Below are 22,831 nucleotides of genomic sequence, written 5' to 3' on the forward strand. Positions count from 1 at the left end.
CACACTCTCCGGGCCTGCCCCTCTACCTACAAGTATATTTACGTATGTGTTGTACCTGCGGTCAAAACACCCACATGCCCTGGCCACCCCCAGGCCACCTCCTCTAGCCTCTCTTCGGTAGCCCCCTTCCCAGGTCCTATGGCCAGAGGGCCCCAGGGTACATACAAGCCCATGGAGGGCCCTGGCTCCATGGTCCCTGCCTAGGCTGCTGTGCTCTTCTCCTTCATTTCTTTAGTCACCAAGGAATGTATCCGGATTGGTTCCAGGCCTGCCTTGTGTATAGCCCTGGAGAGTGTAGCTAGGCGCCATAACCAGGCTGGATTGCATAGGAGACACTACCATAGCAGACCCTCATCATGGGTTTAAAGGGGACAGCTGAATGCTAACGGGAAGTTTGGGCAGGAAGGCTTCCCCTAAATTTTGATCTGAGCACATTTTGAAGGACAAAATAACGGAGGAAAGGGCTACCAGGCTAAGGGACCACACAGTGGGGGCGCTGCGAGGCACAGAACACCGGGACACATCTGGGAGGCTCCAGCAGTTCAATGTCAAGAGGTTGTGTGGGGGAGGGGGAACCCAGGGCAGGCACTGAAACCCAGACAGAACTTGGGGGTCCGGGTGGGGTGGAGGCAAGGAGGCTTAACCCCTCTGGGCCAAGCCTCCAATTGGGGCTTTTACCACACTGCAGGGCTCTGGAAGCGGGCACCTGGCAGAGACCCTTTCAGGTTTAAGGTACAAGCCTCTTTACTATGCCTCTGGTGGCCTCATTCAAAGAGGGGACAAGAAGGGAGCTGGTTAGAGGTGGGAGAGTGAACATAAAAACTGGCCAGCCTACTAAACCCTATGGGCTTCACCAGGGTCCAACGAAGTGACTGACATGTCAGGGACACACAGCTGGTGACAGGGTTGGGACCAAAGTTTGAATCGTTCTACTCCAAACCAAGCTCTAGTATAATCCACTGCAGGTACCCGCACCCCGGAATCTGACCCCCAAACTGCCTAAATACATATTTCCCCCCCAAAAGTCAAAATTTCCAAGGAATCTGCATTTTATCAGACGCCCCCAGGATTCCCACGCATTATTGGCCAGTTTGAGAACTCGGCTCTGCACGTTCCGGCGCCGCGAGCCTCTCACAAGGTTGGCCTGGGCCACAGGGGTCTGAGCCCCGCCCACTGGTGACGACGCGTTCGCCCACTGGTGACGACGCGTTCCCCCGGCCTCCACTCAAACGTCTGTGGGACGGGTCGCTGCGCCCCCTCGCGGCCGCCGGGGAAGGTGGCCTGGGGCTCCGCTGTTCCAGGACTTCGAGCGGGCACCTCGCGTACCCGGTCTGGGAGTAACGCGAGGGAGCGACGGCGGCAGCTCGGAGCAAGGAGGCGTTCGTCCGATTATGAAGGTTGTCCGTGCCCTGTGTCCAGGCGTTGAAATGTCGCCCCCGCTTGGTCCCCGGAGCGCCGCACTGGACGTGAGGGCCCCGCCCACCCAGCGCGCGTCCACCTTGTGTGCGCAGGCGTGCAGGGGCCGCGCAGCCGCCATTGCTCCCCTGCTGCCGAGAGAAGCGGCCTGTTAGTAGAAGTCCGCGAGCGCAGAAGGAAGGGTGAGTGCGACGCCTCGAGGACAGCGGCCTGGGGCTGCAGGGACTGCACATTCGGGGCGGGGTTTCCCGCCCAGGCCTGCCCCACTGGAGCAAGGAACGACAACCCCCAAAATGCACTGCGTTGCAGGGTTGCGCGAGGCAGTGACGTAAAGGGTCTTGGCCGCTACCATTCCCTATGGGGGGGGAGGCGGTGCAGAGGGCTGATGACGCGTTCTTCTTGCCGCTAGAGGGTCACTGTGCCCCAGGAGGTCAGTGTGCCCCGTTCTCAAAGCGCCTCCGGAACCTTCCTGTTTGACCAATCTAAACTGGCGATCTAGTCATCCTTAACTGCAGATATCTGCGTAGTCTTTATTTTGAAATAATCTCGAACTTAGAGCAAAATTAAATAATTGTTTTATAAAGAACTCCCGTGTAACCTTTGATAATTTAGTTGCAGATACAATGACCCTTAACGTCTACATTTAGAGGTATATCAGTGTGTATTTTCTAAAAACAAGGACAGGCCCCTACGTTCAAAATCAGGAAGCGTTGATCAAAACTATTATCTCACTTGTCCATGTTTAAGTGCTTCCAGTTGTCCAAATTGTGCCCTTTATTGAAACGACCTTTTTCTTGGCCGACGACCCCATCCAGGAACACACGTCGTACTCAGCTGTCCTGTCTCTTTAGTCTCCTTCAGTCTGGAGCAGCCCCCCCAGCTTCCTTTGACTCTCATGACTTGGATACTTTTGAAGATTCTTGGCCAGTTGTTTGGTAGAACTGAGTTTGGGGTTGTCAGAATTTTTCACCACCGACTGTTTTGGGCATAGGAGGTGCTGATCGGACTCCTTATTCAAAGGCTGGGGGTGTGTCTTGGGGGGCAGAGTAGAACCAGTGAATGAGCAGCCACACCAGCCTCCAAAAATACTGCCTGATCCTTCTAGACCAGACTCTTTCTGTGTTTGCCTCCTCTGCAGGGGTCTCATGCTCATCTCACCGAGGTTTCTGGCTTCCCTGTAGCACCCACCCTGGAGCCATGGTCCACGCCTTCCTCATCCACACCTTGAGGGCCCCACAGGCCGAGGACATGGGACTTTGCCGAGTGCTCTACTCCTGCGTTTTTGGTGCTGAGAATCTACCCGATGACCCACGGCCACATGGTGCTGAGAGGGACAGGCTCCTCCGCAAGGAGCAGATTTTGGCTGTGGCCAGGTAACCACACAGCCCAGCCCAGCCCCACACCTTCATTGAACATACTGTACTGGATATAGGTTTGTGGAGTGGAGAAACAGGAGGACTTAGAAACAGAGAAAATTTTAGAGTAGCATTTTCCAAAGAGTCTTCCACAGTTGTTCACAAGTGTTACATGAAAAAGGGTTACAGAAAATATTAATAATAATGCTCTTATTAGGTTGGTGCAGAAGTAATTGTGGTTTTTGCAATTTTTTTAACCTTTTAAACCGCAATTACTTTTGCACCAATCTAATACTATTACTATTATAGTTAGTGTTTATTGAGCCTGAATTATGTGCTAAGCATTTATGTTCTGAGCATTTCATGTAGAGTAACTCAGTCATTGTAACAGTGTTTTGAGGTAGGTACAGCTATTATTCCCACCTTACAGATGAGTAAACTGAGATACAGAGTTTCTGGAACTGCTCAAGGTTATGCAGCTAGAAAGCAACAGAGCTTGGAACTGACTGTAGGCAGGCAAACCCTAGTACAGATTAGATATACTTTGTAGTACAGGACTTCTCAGGGCTGTTAGCGTGTCTGTAGACTTTGTAATCTCTAAGGAGATTACCTTTAAGACCAGCCTGTGCACAGAGAAAATGTGGTATGTGGGAACTCTTTATGTCCAGAGCCTTCCGAAAGCCTGGGGTCCACAGAGCCCAAATTAGGAAACACTGTTCCAGATGGGGTAGCTGGCCTTGGACCTTCCCATTCCAGGTGGGGCCAGCAGGTACCAGAATCTCCTGGTACCTCTGTGTTCTGGGTGGTAGATTAATACTCTGGGGCAGTCCTGTGTCTGCTTCCTGCCATCTCCTTGTTCTTCTGGGCCTCCGCCCCCTCTTGTGGCACAGAAAACCAAACAGATACCATTAAGACCAGCCTGTGCACAGCCCAAATTGGAAAGCAGTTCAGAAGGGATCAGAGAATGCTTTCAAAAGCCTGGATGGCCAAGTGGAAGGTTTTTTCTTTTTTATTTGGAGAGGGTTGCAGGATGGGATGAGGGTAGAGAGGTTGGATGACCTGGGCTGGATGTGGCTTTTACACCATTTCTCATCGGTTGCTTTTCTTTATGTTGAGAAGGCCTCTGAAAAGCAGGTGGGTCAGGATCTTTTTCTCTTGGTACCCTTTTCCAACCCAAGGAGCCATGTTCAAAACCTGCCTTCTCTTGGCCACACTGAGTAAAATGGCTCAGGGCCTGAAGTCTGGAGCCTGGATTCCTGTTCCAGCTCACACTTCCTTCTCTGTGGCCCTGGGTATGTCACTTAGTCTCTCTGGGGCTCAGTTTCTACATCCGAGATATGGAGATAATGGCAGCTCCCAGTTCTAGGGGTGATCATGAGGATGACAGAAGTTGGTGACTCACCCATTTTCCACAGGCAGGTGGAGTCCATGTGCCAGCTGCAGCAGCAGGCATCCGGCCGGCCCCCTACAGACCTGCAGCCCCAGTCCTCAGATGAGCCAGTGCCCCTGCATGAGGCCCCACATGGGGCCTTCCGCCTGGCGGCAGGGGACCCGTTCCAGGAGCCTCGGACAGTGGTGTGGCTGGGCGTGCTCTCATTAGGCTTCGCTCTAGTGCTGGATGCCCATGAGAACCTGCTGCTGGCTGAGGGCACCCTTCGGCTGCTGGCTCGCCTCCTTGTCGACCACCTCCGGTTGCTGGCCCCCGGCGCCAACCTCCTGCTGCGAGCTGATCGCATTGAAGGCATCCTCGTCCGCTTCCTGCCTCATGGTCAGCTGCTCTTCCTGAACGACCAGTTTGTCCAAGGTCTGGAGAAAGAATTCAGTGCTGCCTGGCCCCGCTGACCCCTCACTGGGATGGGACTTTCTGAGAGGGCAAGGAGGGAGGATGGGGATGTTGGAACGCTCAGCCAGGTGAAACTTGGCATTTGCTTCCTGCCCCGCCTGCTCCCAGCTCTGGTGTGCTGCCACACCCAGGACAAGTGGATGGGACAAGGTGGCAGAAAAGGTGGAAGGGAGGAATCTCAGGGCGCTGCGCATGACTTATTCAGACTGCTGCTGTGGGCCAGCGCTGCTGGTCTTGAATCCTACTTTCTCCCATCCCCACCAGCCAGCCCCAAACAGTCCACCAGCCCCGAGTGCTGGGGCAGTGAGGGACAGCTACCTGGAACTCAGCCCACCTTCTTCTTCCAAACCCAGTCATTGCAGAGCAGAGGGAGTCTGAGACTCCCAGGTGGGGGATCTGGCCCCTGCCTTTGTACCCACTTAAGCAACAGCGTCAACAAGGATTTTGTCGGTGGGGACCTGCTTGGTGTCCAGCCCCACCGCAGTTTGCAGATGTGCCGGTCGTTTACCTGGGCCCAGCCCAGGCCCATCAGGCAGCCTTGAGAGATGATGGGCTTCTCTTGTGCACAGGGAGAGAAAGTGCCGTCAGATGGGTGCAAGAGGTCTGGCCTGGATGATGTTATTGTTTTCATTTTGAATTAAAAGCACCAACTGTGTGATTTCACCCTCTATCTCTGTGAATTTGATTAATACAGATGCTGCTGCAAGTAAGCGCCTTTCTGTACGGTCCTGGGCTGGGTGTTTGAGCCTTTGTGGTCAAGGTGCGCCCACCCCCCCACCCCCCCCCACCCCCGTTTCCTTATGTGCCTCCTTTGGAGGGTAGCACTTGCTTTCTCTACCACAATGTGGTGATTTGGTGTAGATTCCAGAGAAGCAGAGCCTGAGATAAGGATTAGGTGCAAGCGGTTTATGTGGGAGGTGATTCCAGGAAGCACTGGAAGGGAAGGTAGCCCATACAGATGCATTATGGACGGGGGAAGGGAGCTTCGTGTCTCTGGGGACCAGTGCACAACAGTCACCTCTGAATGACCTCACCTGAGGGGTGAGAATATGTGGGTGTTTGCTACTGCCTTCAGTCAGTGGTCGTGAGTTGGTCCCAGGGCAAATTCCCTGGCTCTTCCCCCAGAAAAAGCTCTCAGGCCCTGGACAATGGTCAGGCCCAAAGGGATATGGGTTGGACGCTGTTAGGGAGTTTGTAATCAGCCGATTCTAGTGGTGATTTAAAATGATTCCATTGAGTGCTCGCTCTGCAGCACATATACTAAAATGATTCCATTGGAAAAAATAACCTCACTTTACATCTATTTTCGTGATCTGCCCTGTTATCTGTGAGGTGCTTTCTTTCATGGGCAGAACAAGCCTCTTCCGAGGCAGTCAGGATGCTGGTATCAGCCCCATTTTATCCCTGCCAAGCATCAGTTGCCCTTTGGCATCCAGGAAGGACCCATCACACCCACTTAGGAGGCAGCACCTGTGATTGGGGTTTTGCCCTTCCAAGTCTTCAGCCAAGGCCACGAACCATGCTGTGCCTTTCATCACTACTATCACCATTGGGACAAAGTCACCTTCTCCACAGATCACTCTGACCTTGAAGACCTAAAGGAACCTCAGGTTATGTGTGTCAAGCCATGTTGCTGGAAATGTCCCGCAGGTTCCCAGTGGGACACCCCTACCCTGAACAATTTGCTCTTCTGAGCTGCCCTTCCCCTCATTCTGGGCTGGTGGTTCTGGTGGAGTGACCATGTTTTCACAAAAGCAAACCCCTCTGGTCTCTGTTGAAAGACCCAAGCTTGTCTGGTCTGAAACCTTTCTGCCTATTCTTCATACTGAACTTGAGTAAGAGAGTGAGACCATCTCACTTGAAAGCTGTGGGAAGCTGGGGTTAAGCGGGCTGGTGGCCTTGGTTCCTATGAGGTAGAGGAAACAGATGCAGGGAATGGCGGAGACTGAGACTCTGCCCTGGAGCCACTGAGCCCCTGATTTTCGTTGTTCTAGATGCCCAGTTAATACCCAGATTTCCTTAACCCCGAAGCGTGCCCAGAACTCTTTCGGTACATTTCCAGTTTGGGTTTCCACCACACTTTTTTTTTTAAAGATTTTATTGGGGAAGGGGAACAGGACTTTATTGGGAAACAGTGTGTACTTCCAGGCCTTTTTTCCAAGTCAAGTTGTTGTCCTTTCAATCTTAGTTGTGGAGGGTGCCATTCCAGTGTTTCTCGTTGCAGGGGGCGCAGCCCACCATCCCTTGTGGGAGTCGAACTCGCAACCTTGTGGTTGAGAAGACACGCTCCAACCAACTGAGCCATCTGGGAGCTCAGCGGCAGCTCAGCTCAAGGTGTCGTGTTCAATTTTAGTTGCAGGGGGCGCTGCCCACCATCCCTTGCGGGACTCGAGGAATTGAACTGGCAACCTTGTGGTTGAGAGCCCACTGGCCCATGTGGGAATCGAACCGGAAGCCTTCGGAGTTAGGAAGGCATGGAGCTCTAACCACCTGAGCCACCGGGCCGGCCCCACCACAATTTTTTATGCTTACTTCACCTTCATCGAGCCTGCCTTGAGCCTGACACTGCTAACTGCTATGTAGGGTACAAGATGCCCCCAAGGGTCCAGGAGAGCCAGCTGGACATGGGTACCTGCAAAGCAGCATAGGTTGACTATCACTGAATTGATCCAAAGTGCTTTAAACATCCAAAGGATTTTTCTCCTACCCTATCTCCTAGGAGTTTTATAGTTTTCTGCTTTACATTTAGGTTTACAATCCATTTTGAGGTAATTTTTTGAAGGATGTAAGATTTGTGTCTACATTGATTTTTTGTTTTTTGTATGTGATGTCTAGTTGTTCTAATACTATTTGTAGTGCCTTTGCTCCTTTGTTAAAGATCAATTGACTCTATTTATGTGGGTCTGTATCTGGGCTCTCTTCCATTCCATTGATCTGTTTCTTCATTCTCTCACCAAGACCACACTGTCTATAGCTTTATAGTAATCTTGAAGTCGGGTAGTGTCAGCCCTCCACCTTTTTTCTTCTCCTTTAATACTGAGTTGATCTTTTGCCTCTCTATATAAACTTTAGAATCAGTTTGTCAATATACACTAATTAACTTGCTGGGTTTTGAGTGGGATTGTTGTGTTTATAGATCAAGTTGGGAAGAACTGACATCTTGACAATACTGAGTTTTCCTGTCCATGAACAGGGAATATCTCTCCATTTATTTAGTTATTTGCTCTCTTTCATCAGAATTTTGTAGTTTTTCTCGTATAGATCTTGTACATATTTTGTTAGATTTATACCTCAGTATTTCATTTTTTGGGGTGTTGTACAGAACATACGTGACTCCATCTTAAAGCTAATCTGCCATCTTGACATCTGTGTGAACCTGGACCCTTGATCCCTTCCACTTCCCCTGTGAGCTCAGGGATATAATCACACAGGTCTCCCATTAATTTGCTCTACAGAGCGGAACGTCCTCTATGTTTCTCTTAACTTGCTCTGGCACCAGAGCTTTCTGGCACCGGAGCTTCCCGGCACCTGGTCCCTTGGAGTATCCATACATTCTCACTGCTTTTTGCTATAAAAAACTGCTTCTGGGGGGTGGAAGGCATGGGGAACCATTCATCTTGCCTCCTGAGACTGCTTTCTGTGTGTAAGTTCCCTATTAAGTTCTTTAAACATACATGCTGGACTTGTCTGCCTCATTTCTTTGGCTTTTTGGCTTCTTCAGCCACTTTGCGTACATGGCCCTTTCACCAAACAGGTGTTAATGTAAATCGTAATGTTTTTAATTTCAAATTCCACTTGTTCATTGTTGGTATAGAGAACAAGTACATTTTTAATATTAACCTTATATCCTGCAACCTTACTATGATTGTTTTTTAGTTCCAAAAGTTTTTTGTTGTTTCTTTCAGATTTTCTACGTAGACCATCATGTCATCTGTAAACAGATACAGTTTTATTTCTTCCTTTCCAACCTATATACCTTTTCTTTCCTTATTGCATTAACTAGGACTTCCAGCACAATGTTGAAAAGGAATGGTGAGATGGGACATCCTTGCCTTGTTCCTGATCTTAGTGGGAAAGCTTCTAGTTTCTCACCATTAAGTATGATGTTTACTGTAGGTTTTTGTAGATATTCTTTATGAAGTTGAGGAAGTTCCCCATTGTCCCTAGTTTTCTGAGAGTTTTTATTATGAATGAATGTTGGATTTTGTCAAATGCTCTTTTCTGCATCTACTGATACGATCATGTGATTTTTCTTTTTTAGTCTGTTGATGTGATGGATTATATTAATTTTCAAATGTTGAACCAACTTTGCATACCTGGGATAAATCCCGCTTGATCATAGTATATAATTCTTTTTATACGTTGTTGGATTCTATTTGCTAATATTTTGTTGAGGACTTTTATATCTATGTCTGTGAGCAATATTGATCTGTTGTTTTCTTGTAATGTCTTTGTCTGGTTTTGGTATTAGGGCAATGCTGGCCTCATAGAATGAGTTGGGAAGTGTTCCCTCTACTTTTATATTCTGGAAGAAATTTTAGAAACTTAGTATATTTTTTTCCTTAAATGTTTGGCAGAATTACCAGTGAACCTATCTGGGCCAGCATTGAGTTTTTAACATGTTTATTTTTTAAATTAAATGTTATTTTCCTAACAGGTAACATGGTTTAGAAAATAAAAATGATAAAAAATTTTCATTGAAAAACTTACTCCCAGCTCTGTCCCTATCCACTCTGTTCCCTCTATTGCCCCAATGGTCAGTAGCTTTCTAGGTTTCCTACATGTCTTTCTATTTCTCTTTATACAAATATAAGCAAATATGAACATGTGTTCTTATTCTATTTCCTGCCTGCACTGATTTTTTTACCCAATAGGCTGCCTACTATTTAAAGGATTCTGCACTCATTTGTTTCACTTAACAGTGTGTACTGGAGATCTTTTCATAACTGTACACAACATTGTTATGCTTTTTTTATTATCCATTGTGTGGATATAGTATAGTTCATTTAACAAACCTAAAAATTCTGTGAAATATTTCACGTTTACAAAAAGGTGCTTAGAATTATATAATGAGCATCCAAGTACTTATCATTCAACTTAAGGGGAACAAACCACCGTTTACTCATGAATTTCTGCTTGTATTTTCATTAAGTTCTTCTGTTTTTATTTGGTTTACCTGTAGCTCTCTTTAAGGGTGCTTAATTCTTTTGTTTTCAATATTTTTTAAAAAGTTGGTATCAGTGTTTAAGTTACAAATTTTCCTCTGACCACTGCTTTAGCTGTATCCTATAGTTTATGACGTGGTGTTTTCTAGAAAATCTTGTTTCAGTTTTTTTCCTCTTTGATTTTCTATTTCTACATGACCTCATAAAAACAATATTCCTGAGTTCTTGGATGTTCGGGAAAAACATTTTGGAGCCTTTATACTTGATTTTTTTGCCTGGGTGTTCCAAAGATTCTTTATTTACCAGTAACATTAGTAGAATATATCTTGTAGTGTAAGCATGTTGTTTTTTTTCAAATGTAGATTGAAATCCTTTTTTATTTCAGAAACATTTTCCTGAGTTATATCTTTAAATGGCTATTATATTTCATTGTTTTTGTTTCTTCAGGGATTCCAGTTACACTTAGTTAGCTCTCCGGGGCAGATCCCAGAAAGCATGTGCACGCGCGCGCGCACACACACACACACACACACACACACACAATCATTTCCTGATAATGTATCTCTTATTTTTTTTTCTTTTTTACGTTTTATTGGGGTGTGTTGGGGAACAGTGTGTTTCTCCAGGGCCCATCAGCTCTAAGGCTACCCGGTCGGTCAGAGCTCATGCTCTAACCAACTGAGCCCCCGGCTGCCTGTGTATCTCTCTATTTTCAATGAGGTAGGAACTGCAGTGCAAAAGCCCCACTGACCCATTTGAACCCAGTTAAACCTAGTTTAACCAGTTTAACCTAGGAGAGAGCCTGCCTGCAGGCTCTGAAGTTCATGCGGCTCAGACTTTTGCTTTCTGGAAGTTCCAGGTCCTCCACCCTTGTGGTGTTGAGCCTCCCCTTAGTATTCTAATGCCAGTTGATTGATCCCTCATCCTCTCTGCAGTGGGACACTCAGTACTGCTCCAGCACGTCACTCTTAGGCATCTCATCTTCTGCTTCAGTCTCACTTGGGTCTCAGGTGGTGGCTCCTCCCATCTCTCTGCCTTGCTGTCTCTCCTTTGAGTCCCCCAGAGAAGCAGGCATTTGGGAATAGCAGACATTTACTAAAGTTTAGGGGGATAGAGGAGTTATCTTAAAAGAATGACAGAGCAAAAAAAGATGTATTGTTAGACACTCCTGTTTCCTGAGTCTCTTGACCATTTCCCCAAAGGGATCTTCTCTCTCCTAGTTGCCCCCAACCCTCAAGGCCGTGGCCTCCCATCAACTTTTAGGCTGCTCCCTTATTTTTAAGTATTATTTAAATTAGAAATTGTTTTTCTTATAAAATATGTACCATCAAGCAGTAATTCTCCTGTTCCCTCCTGTGCTCGCTGGTCTCCAACACCCTCATTTCATTCCAGTTCACTCCTCCTTTCCTGTACATACCGAGCCCTTTAGGGCTTCTCCTCGCACCCGGCTTGGTTCCAGGCCTACCATTTGACAGCGTAGTTGTGCCCACTTAAAAAAGAGGAAGACAAAGGCTGTTCTTGGGCTCCATCTTGAGCTCCATGCACGTTTTCAATTCTGCTTTGAAATCACAAGCTCTCATGGGACATGATTAAATCTCAGGCAAGACTTTCTTCCCCAGCAATGTCTGCAAGCTGGACCATGGAAAGACACTTCCTTTCTGAGATGAATCATCCATTCCCCTTAAAAAGCAGGTATAGCTGTACTAATTTTTTTTAACAGCTTTCCCCACCTCCCCACCCCCCCTTCCCCATTGCATACCACTGTTTATTTGTGTGTGTTTTAGTTTAATGTTTCTTTTCCCTATCCGGTAGTAACCTGCAGGAGGGTGTATATTGTGTCTTTTGTTTTCTCCGTTAACACCTGGCACCTAGCAGGCACCCAGTATATATTGAACAAGTGAATGAACAAATAGGTGCTTTATAGGAGCCAAGGACTCTGCAAAGTCACCATGTAACAACTTTTTCTTTCTCCTAGGAAGCAGATAGAAACATTAGATGGTGTCTGTTATCTCTCAAGGATGATAGCTCAGGACCACACGTCCCTTTTCTAAAAGATAAGCTACTTGTGACACCAAAGGAAGCAATCATGTAGCATTTGCAAATTTCCCAATTTCCTGCCACAAGACCCTCCATCTTTAGAAGTTATGCTGGCTTGCCTTCTACACCGCTATTAATGAATAGGAATGCTGAAAGAGGGCAGAGTTATGGTTGGGTATTGCCACAGGCCTATGATATCTGCCCCTGGGAAAGGTGAATAAAGTGGTCAGAATGCCTCGCCTTTCTGAAACAGTCACAAAGCCTGTGACTTTGGGTTTACAAAGCCTGGCAGTGGTCAGAATGACACCTTCTGTGTTCACTCCAATTATACAAGCCATGCCAGCTTGAGGGTCCAGAAGTCTTTGGACCAGCAAAGACTTCACTTTAAGCTAGAGCTGGGAGCAGAGTGTTCACTATCTGGGCGTTGCTTGGGAGTGAGACTTGATCAGAAGTAAAAGGACATTAAAACCCTCTGACAGGTCTCTCACTCATGTGGTCCTGTAATATCTGTGCAATGAAAAAAAATGCAAGTCATGGCCAAGAAAGGAGACTTCCCAGACTCAGAGAGGCTCTCAGGTAGGTGGCTGATAACAAAAAGTGATGAGTAAAAATAACTTGCCTATGTCCATGAATAATGAGGTAATACATATAATGGAAGACAAGATTCCATTCAGGATAAAGACAAAAAATATCAAATATCTATGATTAGATATAATTAGAAATACACTGGGTCTATATAAAGAAGACCTATGAACTATACTGAGATGCTAAAACGAGTGGGTAAAAGGTTGATGAGGAACAGGATTTTAACATAGCCTCAAAGTACCTTTCCATGAATTACTTATTAATTAAAAATGAGGAAATAGTAATTCTGTAACAGAGTGAAATGCTCCTCTCTGACTCTCCCTTAATTCCAGCCTGCATTTCTCCCATGGCCTACAGGCTAAGAACTCCTGCTGTAGATAGGCTAATTAACTAAAGGAATTCTGCTTGAGGCTGGAGTATTTTGAAAAAACATCCTCCTTGTCAGAAGGTGCCTCTCCTGAAGAGATGGGGAAATATGTACAAAATAATGACTGTTTATCAAAGATTTACAGGAGCCTCAAGACAGGACTCAGATCAGCTAGGGTCTACAGACCCAGAGGGAGCAAAGAGATTTAGAGATTTCGTGCTCTTCATTGGATCTCTGTCCATGCCTAGCTGTTTATGGTAATTATCCACCTCTTGCCCTGCCCCTCCTCTCTTCCCTTGACATAAAAGATTACTGGATTTGGGGTGCTCTTATGATGGATTTGTGGAAGTGTTAAGGCCCCCCCATCTTCTTGAGCTAGTGCCTTCTCGATCAATAGACCTTTCTTTATTCCAGACTCTGACATTTTGAATATTGGACTTGGAAGCACTGGATACATGAACAAATCTACAGAGGAGAAACCTGGAGGGCAGTCCCTTTACCAAGTGACCAAAGTGAACATCCCCAGTAATGGGACAAACAGACATCCCATGCCTCCTGAAGTGCAAGGACACATATCACTTCTGAGTGTCAACAATGCATAACCTGAACCTGATCAGGAGGGAACTGCAGACAAACCCAAATAGAGGGAAATTCTGGTCTGTTCTCTTCAAACTTATCAAGGTGGTAAAAGGCTGAGGAGCTGCTTCAGATTAAAGGAGCTCAAAGAAATATGACTGTTCAAGGCAATGTGCGGTCATAGGCTAGACCCTGAGTCATGAAAACAATTGTTATTGTCAGGGCATTATTGGGACAATAATGGTGATACAGGAGAGTTAGCATGTCCCTAGGTAGACACACAGGTCCCTGGTGGAATAGACAAAGACAGCCATATCCTAAAACTCCAGGTTTTGAAATCATCCTTCACTCCAGGACATAATGTAACAAGGGTTTGAGATTAACCATAAAATTCCTTTTGGTCTGCCAAATGGAGCAGATCTGATAGATAAGAGTGGGTTACTTTGCTAATTCCTTTAGCTTGGGCAAGCAGAACAAACCTGGTAGACGAATTTCATTAGAAGGCACCAGTTCCCTTCTTCAAACAGCTCCCCTTCCCCAAACAGGCAAGGGAAGATACAAAAGTAAGAGCTTTTGCCTCAGTCACTGGGCACCCCCCATTCGGGACCCCCTCCCACTCGGGAGCTGCAACCTCTTCTCCTGCCTCTAATAAACTATCCTGTTTTTAAAACTTTTTGCCTCTCCCTGGTCCATATTTCCATTCTTTGGCTTCACGAGACACGATCCCTGCCCACACCCAGAAACTGCCGGCAGATCCAGCATCACCCACATCAATGGGACCTGGGAGCTACATATCTTCAAGGGATTTATGGATATAATTCAGGGGATTCTGTAAACTTAGATCGGAAAAAAAAAATTGCGCCTTTTTCACTAATCACTAACAGAAATCAACATTTCTTTTTTCTTTTGGAAAATGTTTACAGGATTATGAGTTACACTTGGAATACAATAAGCTGCTGTAAGGATAAATAAAGTGTTGTTGTTTAATGAAGAAGAGGTAGCTGCTTCTCCCCTCACCTTAGGATGACTCCTTAAAAAACATTATAGGCTCAACTGTTGGTCAGAAATTACATAAACCCAGTCTCTGGATTTCACAATGCAAGCCTTCTGACCTTAGAACCCTATTCACCAACCTCTGAAATTAACTCAGGAATCTCTTGTGAGCTGGACAGGAAAATACCACAAGCTTCATTCGTCTCCCAAGATATAAGAGAAGATTCCATTGTTCTTTCTTCTACTTTACTGGATAAAAAGTGTGAAATGCTGTCCAGATTGTATCATCTCATGAAGTACCTGCATGTTTGTAATCTGATTGCATTTTCAATGCTAGTGTTTTCTCTCTATATATGGGGGTCTTTCTGTTGGCATGATTCTTTATTTCCCCAATACAAATTTCCCCTATACATATTTAAAGTGTACAATTTGATGAGATTTGACATATTTATACCCAGGAAACCATCACCACAGTCAGGATAATAAACATACACATTATCTTGCAAAATTGTGCCTTTTGTAATTTCCTTCCTTTTTAAATGTCAGCCACAAATGACAATGAATCTGAGACAAGGTCACCAAAAAAAATTACGCATATTTTCATATCACCATAGAGTTGATGCAGATACCTCAGATTATCATTTATGCATGACACTACTTAAATATTTATTTACTGAAACAAACATTTAATAGTTTAATAATTGTATTTCAAGTTTTTTGTTTTGTTTTGTTTTGTTGTTGTTGTTTTTTTTGTAACCCTATATATCTTTAAATGCGTTTAAAAACATTGTTCTGGCCTGTGGACTTTACCAGACAGGGAATCACTGGTCTGACCCAGGTTTTAAGCACCCATGCTCTAAAGAAACAGAACAGCCCCACGTATGAAACTCTCGTGTTCTGGCCTGTAAAGGCTATTCTGCAGGCAGGTCCCCACCGGGTCCCCCCAAAAGCAAGCCACAAGCCGGGAATGAGCACAAAACTTCCCCAGTGCTTTTTATTGCCTCATTCTTAACGTGAATAAATTTCACCAGACATTTGGAGAAAGCCTGCCACACAAAAAGAGAAACTAAATAAGCAAACAGCAAACAATGGTTTCAGAGGAAAACCATGCAGGGGACATAAGAAAATTCTTTTTTTAAAAATTTTTATTGGGGAATTTTGGGGAACAGTGTGCTTCTCCAGGGACCATCAGCTCCAAGTAGTTGTCCTTTAATCTAGTTGTGGAGGGCGCAGCTCAGCTCCAAGTTCCAGTCCTGTTTTCAATTCTTAGTTGCAAGGGGCGAAGCCCACCATCCCATGTGGGAATTGAACCAGCAACCTTGTTGTTGAGAGCTCACTCTCTAACCAACTGAGCCATTGGCCACTCTTCTAGAAGCTCAGCGGCAGCTTGTTGTATTCAACCTAGTTGTGGAGGGTGCAAGCTCACTGGCCCATGTGAGAATCGAATTGGCAACCCTGTTCAGAGCTCGCCTCAAGAGAATTATTTTTAAAAAGGCTCTCTTAATCACTATTCTCAGTAATTAGATTCAGGAAGGTATCACATCCATAAAGCAAAGAGAGGAACAACAGAACAAGAACAAATTCTCAGAAAATAAAAAAATTGCTTACATTAGAAATGAATTAGAAGATTTGGAAAATAAGGAACCCAGGAAACAGGACAAAATGAAGGAACAGAAAGGTAAGACACAAGAACTCTTGTTGCTTTGCACAAAAAAATAATAGGGTGCTTGGGATTTGCTGGATGGTTCCGGGGTGGGTGCTATGGACTAGTGTGGTAGATTGCCCTGACTTTTCATCCCACCCTTTATTCACACCCTTGCAATATGGCTCTACATCACCTTCTGGAAGAGGTGGAGTCTGGAAAATGCCTTGAACAGTAGTTTTATTCTCAAGTGGATTCAGAAATGTAATTTAAATAGAATGCATTGGTATAGAAAAAACTCTACCCTTGGCTTCAGCAACCCTGTAGTGTGACAGTAGAAGAAACACCTTGTGAAATGCTTACGTTCTTAATAATTGACTTTTTAAAGAGTCAATTAGTCTTAATAATCTTAAAGATTTAAATGGTATAAAAATAGATGAGTTTCAGGCCTGCCTAGTGGCTCAGGTTGTTGGAACACCGAATTCCTACCACGGAGGCCTCAGGTTCGATTCTCACGTGGGACAGTGAGCTGCGCCCTCTACAGATAAGATTGTGAACGGCCTCTACAGAGCTGCGCCCTCTACAGATAAGATTGTGAACGGCCTCTACAGAGCTGCGCCCTCTACAGATAAGACTGTGAACGGCCTCTACAGAGCTGCGCCCTCTACAGATAGGATTGTGTGCTGTGAGCCGACGACCCATGACTGGAAACCGACTGCCTCAGCCCGCAAGGAGCCCAAGGCTCATACCAGCATGGGCCAGGGAGCTACGTCCTACACAACCAGACTGAGAAACGACCGCTTGAACCGGAGTGGGGGGTGGGGAGAGGTGGAAGAAAGGGGGGATAAAAAACAGATGAGTTTCATATAGACTGTTTTACCCTTTTTTGACTAAAGTTTTTCACCCTCTTCACAGATTTCTGTAACATAAATAAAATAACTGAATAATTACAACAATAACAAAAACTGAGTAAAATTTTGTTTTGTTTTGTCTTTTTTTCCTCATCTGTTTGAGCTCATGTTTATTTGGTTTCATAGGAAGGTCATATACTTTCTTCTGATTCTCTATTAAAGAAAGCTGAAGTGGGTAAAGAAGGAAAGATAGTAGAGAGAAGACAGTACGTATTATCTGATTCCATTTGTCTTAAATTCAAAAACAGGTAAAACTAAACTGTGGTGACGAAATCAGAATAATGATTGGGGATGGAGATTGATAAAGAAAGATTACAAGGGAACTTTCTGGGGAGATGGAAAACAATCCAGATCTTGATCTAGTTACACAGGTATTTACTTGGATAAAAATTAATCAAATTGCACACTTAAGATTGATATGTTTTATGGTATGTAAATTATGCTTCAAGAAACAAAATTCTTCCATGCACAAAATACCTACAGTGGTTTCTGTTTTTTTGCACCTAGCTCCAGATTCTAGGGGAGGGGCCCCGTGGCAAGAGACAACAAGAGGGGCACCAGCAGTATGGTAGGAAGCTGGGGCCATGGAGTGAGGTGGCCAGGGAAAAGTCTCCTGCATTGGGGGAGGTCTGTGAATTTTAGGAACTCTGATATCTTACTTTGAAGGCAAGTGCTGCCCATGTGCTCATTTCCCTGTTTCCTGCCAACCCCCATTTCAATGTCTGTTGCCAAGCAACTCATGTCAGTGGTTCTCAGGCAGGAATAGCAGGATGGCAGCCCCTGAATGGCAGGTGACCAGCAACACAATGCCCTGAGGCCGATGAGGAGTCCATGCTGACCACAGGGGCTGGACAGCCCTGGGGAACCGGATGCAGCAGGGACTGACCCACCCATCTGACGTGGTCCAAGTCCCCTCGTTCTGAGACCCCTGAGAAGTAAGGGCTCATACCAGACTCCGTTATGTCCCATAGCATGGCTTGAACCATCTCATGTGTCTGGTCAAGGCAAGAGGGACTCTGAGAAGCCAGAGGACTCAGAGGCTCTGTTTTATAGAAAATACTGGAGAAAAGATACCAAAATGTCACCAGCAGTTTCTCCTGGATGGTGGCATTATGAGTATGGATTTTTATCTTCTTTATTAAACATGTTTATTTCCCCCCATATTAACTATATAAGCATATATTAATTTCCCCCAGCTTTATTGAGCATATTTTTTTGTAATAAAACTGACAGTATGAAAATATAAAATAGTTTAAAGAATAACAGTTTAAAAACTTACTTGCAGTGAGGTTGTAAAGGCGGGGTTTATATTTTGTTTTCCAGACTTGGAGAGGTCCCTGAAGGGAGTCAGATATGAGAACATATCCCTTTGTGGGGCCCTCAGGCACTATCTTTGAGTCTGACTTTGCTCTCTGGGGGGAAACATGAGCTGGCGATTGCTGAGTCATCACGTGTGAACCACATGAGCCACAGCCCTCCTTGAGCACTGGCCTGGAGACACTGGGCACCTGCCTGGGGATGAGCTCTACCAGGGAGGCGGTCTCCAAAGCCCTCACTGGGGGGTGCAGGTGGCCTGGCATATAGATCTCTCTCCAGACTCGCCCTTCCACTAATAAATGGACAATAATCAGTGAATTTTACTCATGAAATAGGGTGGGATGCAATCCCAGAAAATTAATACTGATAGAATATTATTAACTAATCCAAAAGCCTTAGTAAGTCTCATTTGTCCCATTGATGTCTTCTTCTGTTTCAGGGTCCAACCCAGGATCCCACGTTGCTTTCAACTGTTATACCTTTTTATTCTCCTTTAATCTAGGATAGTTGCTCAGTCTTTCCTTGTCTTTTATGGCCTTGACATTATAGATCAGTGCTATCCAATACAACCTTTTTTTTTTACTGCAAAGAAAATTTTATATATCACTAGTCATGAATTTTTGTCATTAGTTATTACATAAATGCTACCTAGTGCCATTATCCAAGTGGCATGACCATTTTATGTCCATGATTCACTTCTGTGTTTACAAAATTTTCATGATTTATGTAAGTACACATCTATCAGTGAAGATTTAACATTGAGATGCAATCTAGCATCCATAATATCTGATGTTTTTCAGATAGCAATGTAGAAGAGATGCATTTTTAATCACTTTGTCATTTGAGTCATCTTATGTAAAAAAACTAATTTAGATGTTCTAAGTCTCTAACGGAGATTTCCCAATGCACTCATAGGAATGGTTACAGACAGTTAAGATTTTCAGAAACAACTTTCATATCCACATCTTGTTGTAATTTCTGTACCATTTTGTTTTCCAGCTGCTTTCCTTGGCATGCAAAGGGGGCCGAATGAGATGAATGTTTTGCTTGACTTCTTTAATGTCCTGAACTTTCTGTAGTTCTTTATTTTTCTTCAACCTGTTCATTATAAATTTAGCTTGGCATTTCTGTTTGCGCTCTTCATTCTATCAATAGTCTTATTCCACAACTTTCGCTGGTAGTTGACAGGTTCATTTCTGCTTTACAGAATGCTTTAGTCCACCTGAACGTGTGAGGATTGCGCTTCTTTTTTTAAAAAAAGATTTTATTGGGAAAGTTGGAACAGGACTTTATTGGGGAACAGTGTGTACTTCCAGGACTATTTTTCCAAGTCAAGTTATTGTCCTTTCAATCTTCGTTGCGGAGGGTGCCGTTCAGCTTCAAATTGTTGTCCTTTCAGTCTTAGTTGTGGAGGGCGCAGCTCAGCTCCAGGTCCTGTTGCCGTTGCTAGTTGCAGGGGCGCAGCCCACTATCCCTATCCGTTGCGGGAGTTGAACTGGCAACCTTGTGGTTGAGAGCCCACTGGCTCATGTGGGAATCGAACCGGCAGACTTCGGAGTTAGGAGCATGGAGCTCCAACTGCCTGAGCCACCGGGCCAGCCCAGATTGTGCTTCTTTTTAAAGTTTCTATGACACTTGGATTTATAGAATCTGAACACCTTGCAATCGTTGTGGACAAACATCAGGTAGTGGCCGGGATATATGGGTCGCTACCAGAAATACCACGTCTCCATACTCATGTTGAACATGCCATGGCGACCCACCACCCATATGCTGAGCTTGAAAGGCCAATACAACTTTCTTTAAAAAAAGCTCTCCAAAAGAACTTTCTGCCGTGATAGAAATGCTCTGTATCTGTGCTGTCCAATATGATAGCCACTAGCTACATGAAAAATTACATTTAAAATGTGGCTAGTGGGGTTGAGGAACTGAATCTTATATTCTGTTTAATTAAAATAATAGTCACATGTGGTAGGTGGCTGCTGCATTGGACAGGACAGCTGTTGAATGCCCCTCATTTTGAATTTGTTTGATGTTTCCTCTTGATTATGAGTTTTAGCAGGTATACCAGAGATGTGAGGTTATGCCCTCCTTTGATTTTCTGATAAAGGTGACAGGAAACCAAGCAGGTCAGAATTTTTATTGTGGCAAAATATACATAAAATTTACAATTTTAACCATTTTAAGTGTACAGTTCTGTGGTATTAAGTACATCGTTGTGCATTCATTACCACCATCCATCTACAGAACCTTTTCATTGTCCTCAACTGAAACTCTACCCGTTAGATATCAATTCTCTATTCTCCATTGCAACCACCATTCTACTTTCTATCGTTATGAATTTGACTACTCTAGGTGCCTCATCTACTCAAAAGTAGAATCATTTAGTATTTTTCCTTTTGTGACTCGCTTATTTCACTTAGCAGAATGTCTTCAAAGTTCATCCGTGTTATAGCATGTGTTTGAATTTCCTTGCCTTTTAAGGGCTGAATGATATTCCACTGTATGTATATAGCATATTTTGTTTATCCTTTCATTCATTGATAGACATTTGGGTTGCTTCTACCTTTTGACTGTTGTGAATATGCTACTATGAACACGGATGGACAAATATCTGTTCCAGTCTCTGCTTTCGGTTCTTTGGGTATGTATCCAGAAGTGGAATTGCTGGATCAGATGTAGTTCTATTTCTAATTTTTTAAGGAACCACCATATTGTTTTCCACAGCGGTTTCATCATTTTGCATTCCCACCAGCAATGTACAAGTTTTCCAATTTCTCCACATCCTTGCCAAACACTTGTTATTTTCTGGTTGTTTTAATAATAGCCATCCCAATGGTTGATATCTATACACTAAATGTTTTTGTCCCCCCAATCCCACCACAATTCATATATTGAAACCTAATCCCCAACGTAGTGGTATTTGGAAGTGGGGGTCTTTGGGAGGTGATTAGGTCATAAGGGTGAAGCCTTTATCAATGGAATTAGTGCTCTTTTAAAGACCCAGAGAGCTACCTCGCTTCTTCTGCCATGTGAGGATTATGTCTATGGACCAGAAAGTGGGCCCTTATCAGACACCAAATCCGTCAGCATCTTGATCTTGGACTTCCCAATGTTCCAGAACTCAGAAATAAATGTTTGTTGATTAAGCCACCCAGTCTATGGATTTTTGTTATAGCAGCCCAAATGGACTAAGACAGTATCTCATTGTGTGTTTGAGGAAGCTGTATTTTCTTTTTTAATGCCCTATGAAGTCCAACAAAAACCGGGTGGCAACTACATTTGGAAGCAATTCACCGCACTTCCAACACTCTTCCTGCAAGAATTAGGTATGAGGTCACTGGATTTGGGGTGGGTAGCAGGCAGGAGTTATTCTTGAACCAATTAGTGTTAACCCTGTCTTGGCTAAACAAGGCAGATGTGGCTTTATTACAGTTAGTTGAGTTCAGGTGTGATATTTACATTTTGTAAATGCTGAATGTTGTGAAATATCCACAAGATTTCCAAGTAATCAATTATCATCTGAAAAGTCATCTTCCTACAATTCAGTTTGGGAGCACTGGCTTTGGAGACAGCCATGTGTTCAGGCATTTGCATGTGATCTAGGCCAAACCTCTTAACCTCTCAGATGTCTTTCCTTTTAAAGTTGCAGTAACAATCTTAAGTGTACAGCTGATGCATTTTTACATATGCACAAGTCCATGTACCCAACACTCATATCAAGATACAGAATATTTCCATCCCACCAGAAGGCTCCCTTGTACCACACCCCTCAACATCCCCAGAGGTAGCTAGTGATATGATTTCTATTTATGTAGATGAGTTTTGCCTGTTTTTGACCCTGACCTTGTGACTTGGAACAGACAGCATGAACTTTCTGCTTGGTTGGTTAGCCATGGTGCCCATTCATGCTGGTGAGATTCAGACAAGTTGTGTGTATCAATAGCTTGTTCTTTTTCACTGTCGTATACTATTCCACGGTGTGAGCACACCAGAGTTTGTCTTTCCATTCTCCTGCTGATGGACCCTTGGCTTGTTTCCAGAGTTTGCCTATTGTGAATAAAGCTACTATGAACATTATCTATTGTGAGTGTTTCTAGGTGGATGTATAGGTAGGAGTGGTTGCTGAGTGGGAGGGTTGGCATGTTTAAACTTTGGTAAGAACAGTCAAACCTTTCCCCAAAGCTTTTAAGTCTCTCTTTAAAACAGAAAAAATAAACTTCTACCTCATTGTTGTGAGAGCATTTAAAGAGCCCTAAGATAGGAACTTGAAGCCTGTACCTGGAACACAGGGGGCCCTCAGTAATCGTCAGCTTCTGCCCCTGCAAGTGTCCTGTGCCCCATCAGAGGGAGGACAAGGCGGCTGGCAAGCACTGCGGGAAGTCACCCGCCTCTGACCTTTGGGTGGAGAGGCCTTTCTCACCCAGCACTCAAGGCCCACTGAGGGAGCCAGGTAAGCAGCCTTGGTACCTACGACCTGCACCCGGATCCTGCTTTCTCAGGCCCAGCACGCGCGTCGCCTGGCTGGGCACTCGCCTGGCTGGGCACGTTTGTTGAGTACTGTGTGCTAGAGCCTGGGCTCCCAAGAGCGAACCACATAAAGCCTCTCCCCCCTCAAATCACT

The 22,831-nt window shown here is 44.8% G+C and overlaps 1 protein-coding gene across 3 annotated transcripts; it reads left to right on the forward strand.

Annotated features, from left to right (window-relative positions):
• Nucleotides 1-1,175: 1,175 nt before the first annotated feature.
• Nucleotides 1,176-5,283, forward strand: AP5S1 (adaptor related protein complex 5 subunit sigma 1). Of its 3 annotated transcripts, none has more exons than XM_081033930.1 (3): nt 1,176-1,598; nt 2,555-2,789; nt 4,187-5,283. In XM_081033930.1, the coding sequence occupies exons 2-3, from the start codon at nt 2,614-2,616 to the stop codon at nt 4,611-4,613; spliced, it is 603 nt and encodes a 200-aa protein (XP_080890056.1). In that variant the 5' UTR covers nt 1,176-1,598; nt 2,555-2,613; the 3' UTR covers nt 4,614-5,283. The 3 variants fall into 3 exon arrangements, with proteins under 3 accessions (XP_080890056.1, XP_080890057.1, XP_080890055.1); XM_081033931.1 differs by having other exon boundaries at nt 1,224-1,598; nt 2,598-2,789; XM_081033929.1 differs by having other exon boundaries at nt 1,590-1,846.
• The last annotated feature ends 17,548 nt before the right edge of the window (nt 5,284-22,831 follow it).

This window comes from Rhinolophus hipposideros, assembly GCF_964194185.1.
Source record: "Rhinolophus hipposideros genome assembly, chromosome: 22".
Taxonomy (NCBI): Eukaryota; Metazoa; Chordata; class Mammalia; order Chiroptera; family Rhinolophidae; genus Rhinolophus; species Rhinolophus hipposideros.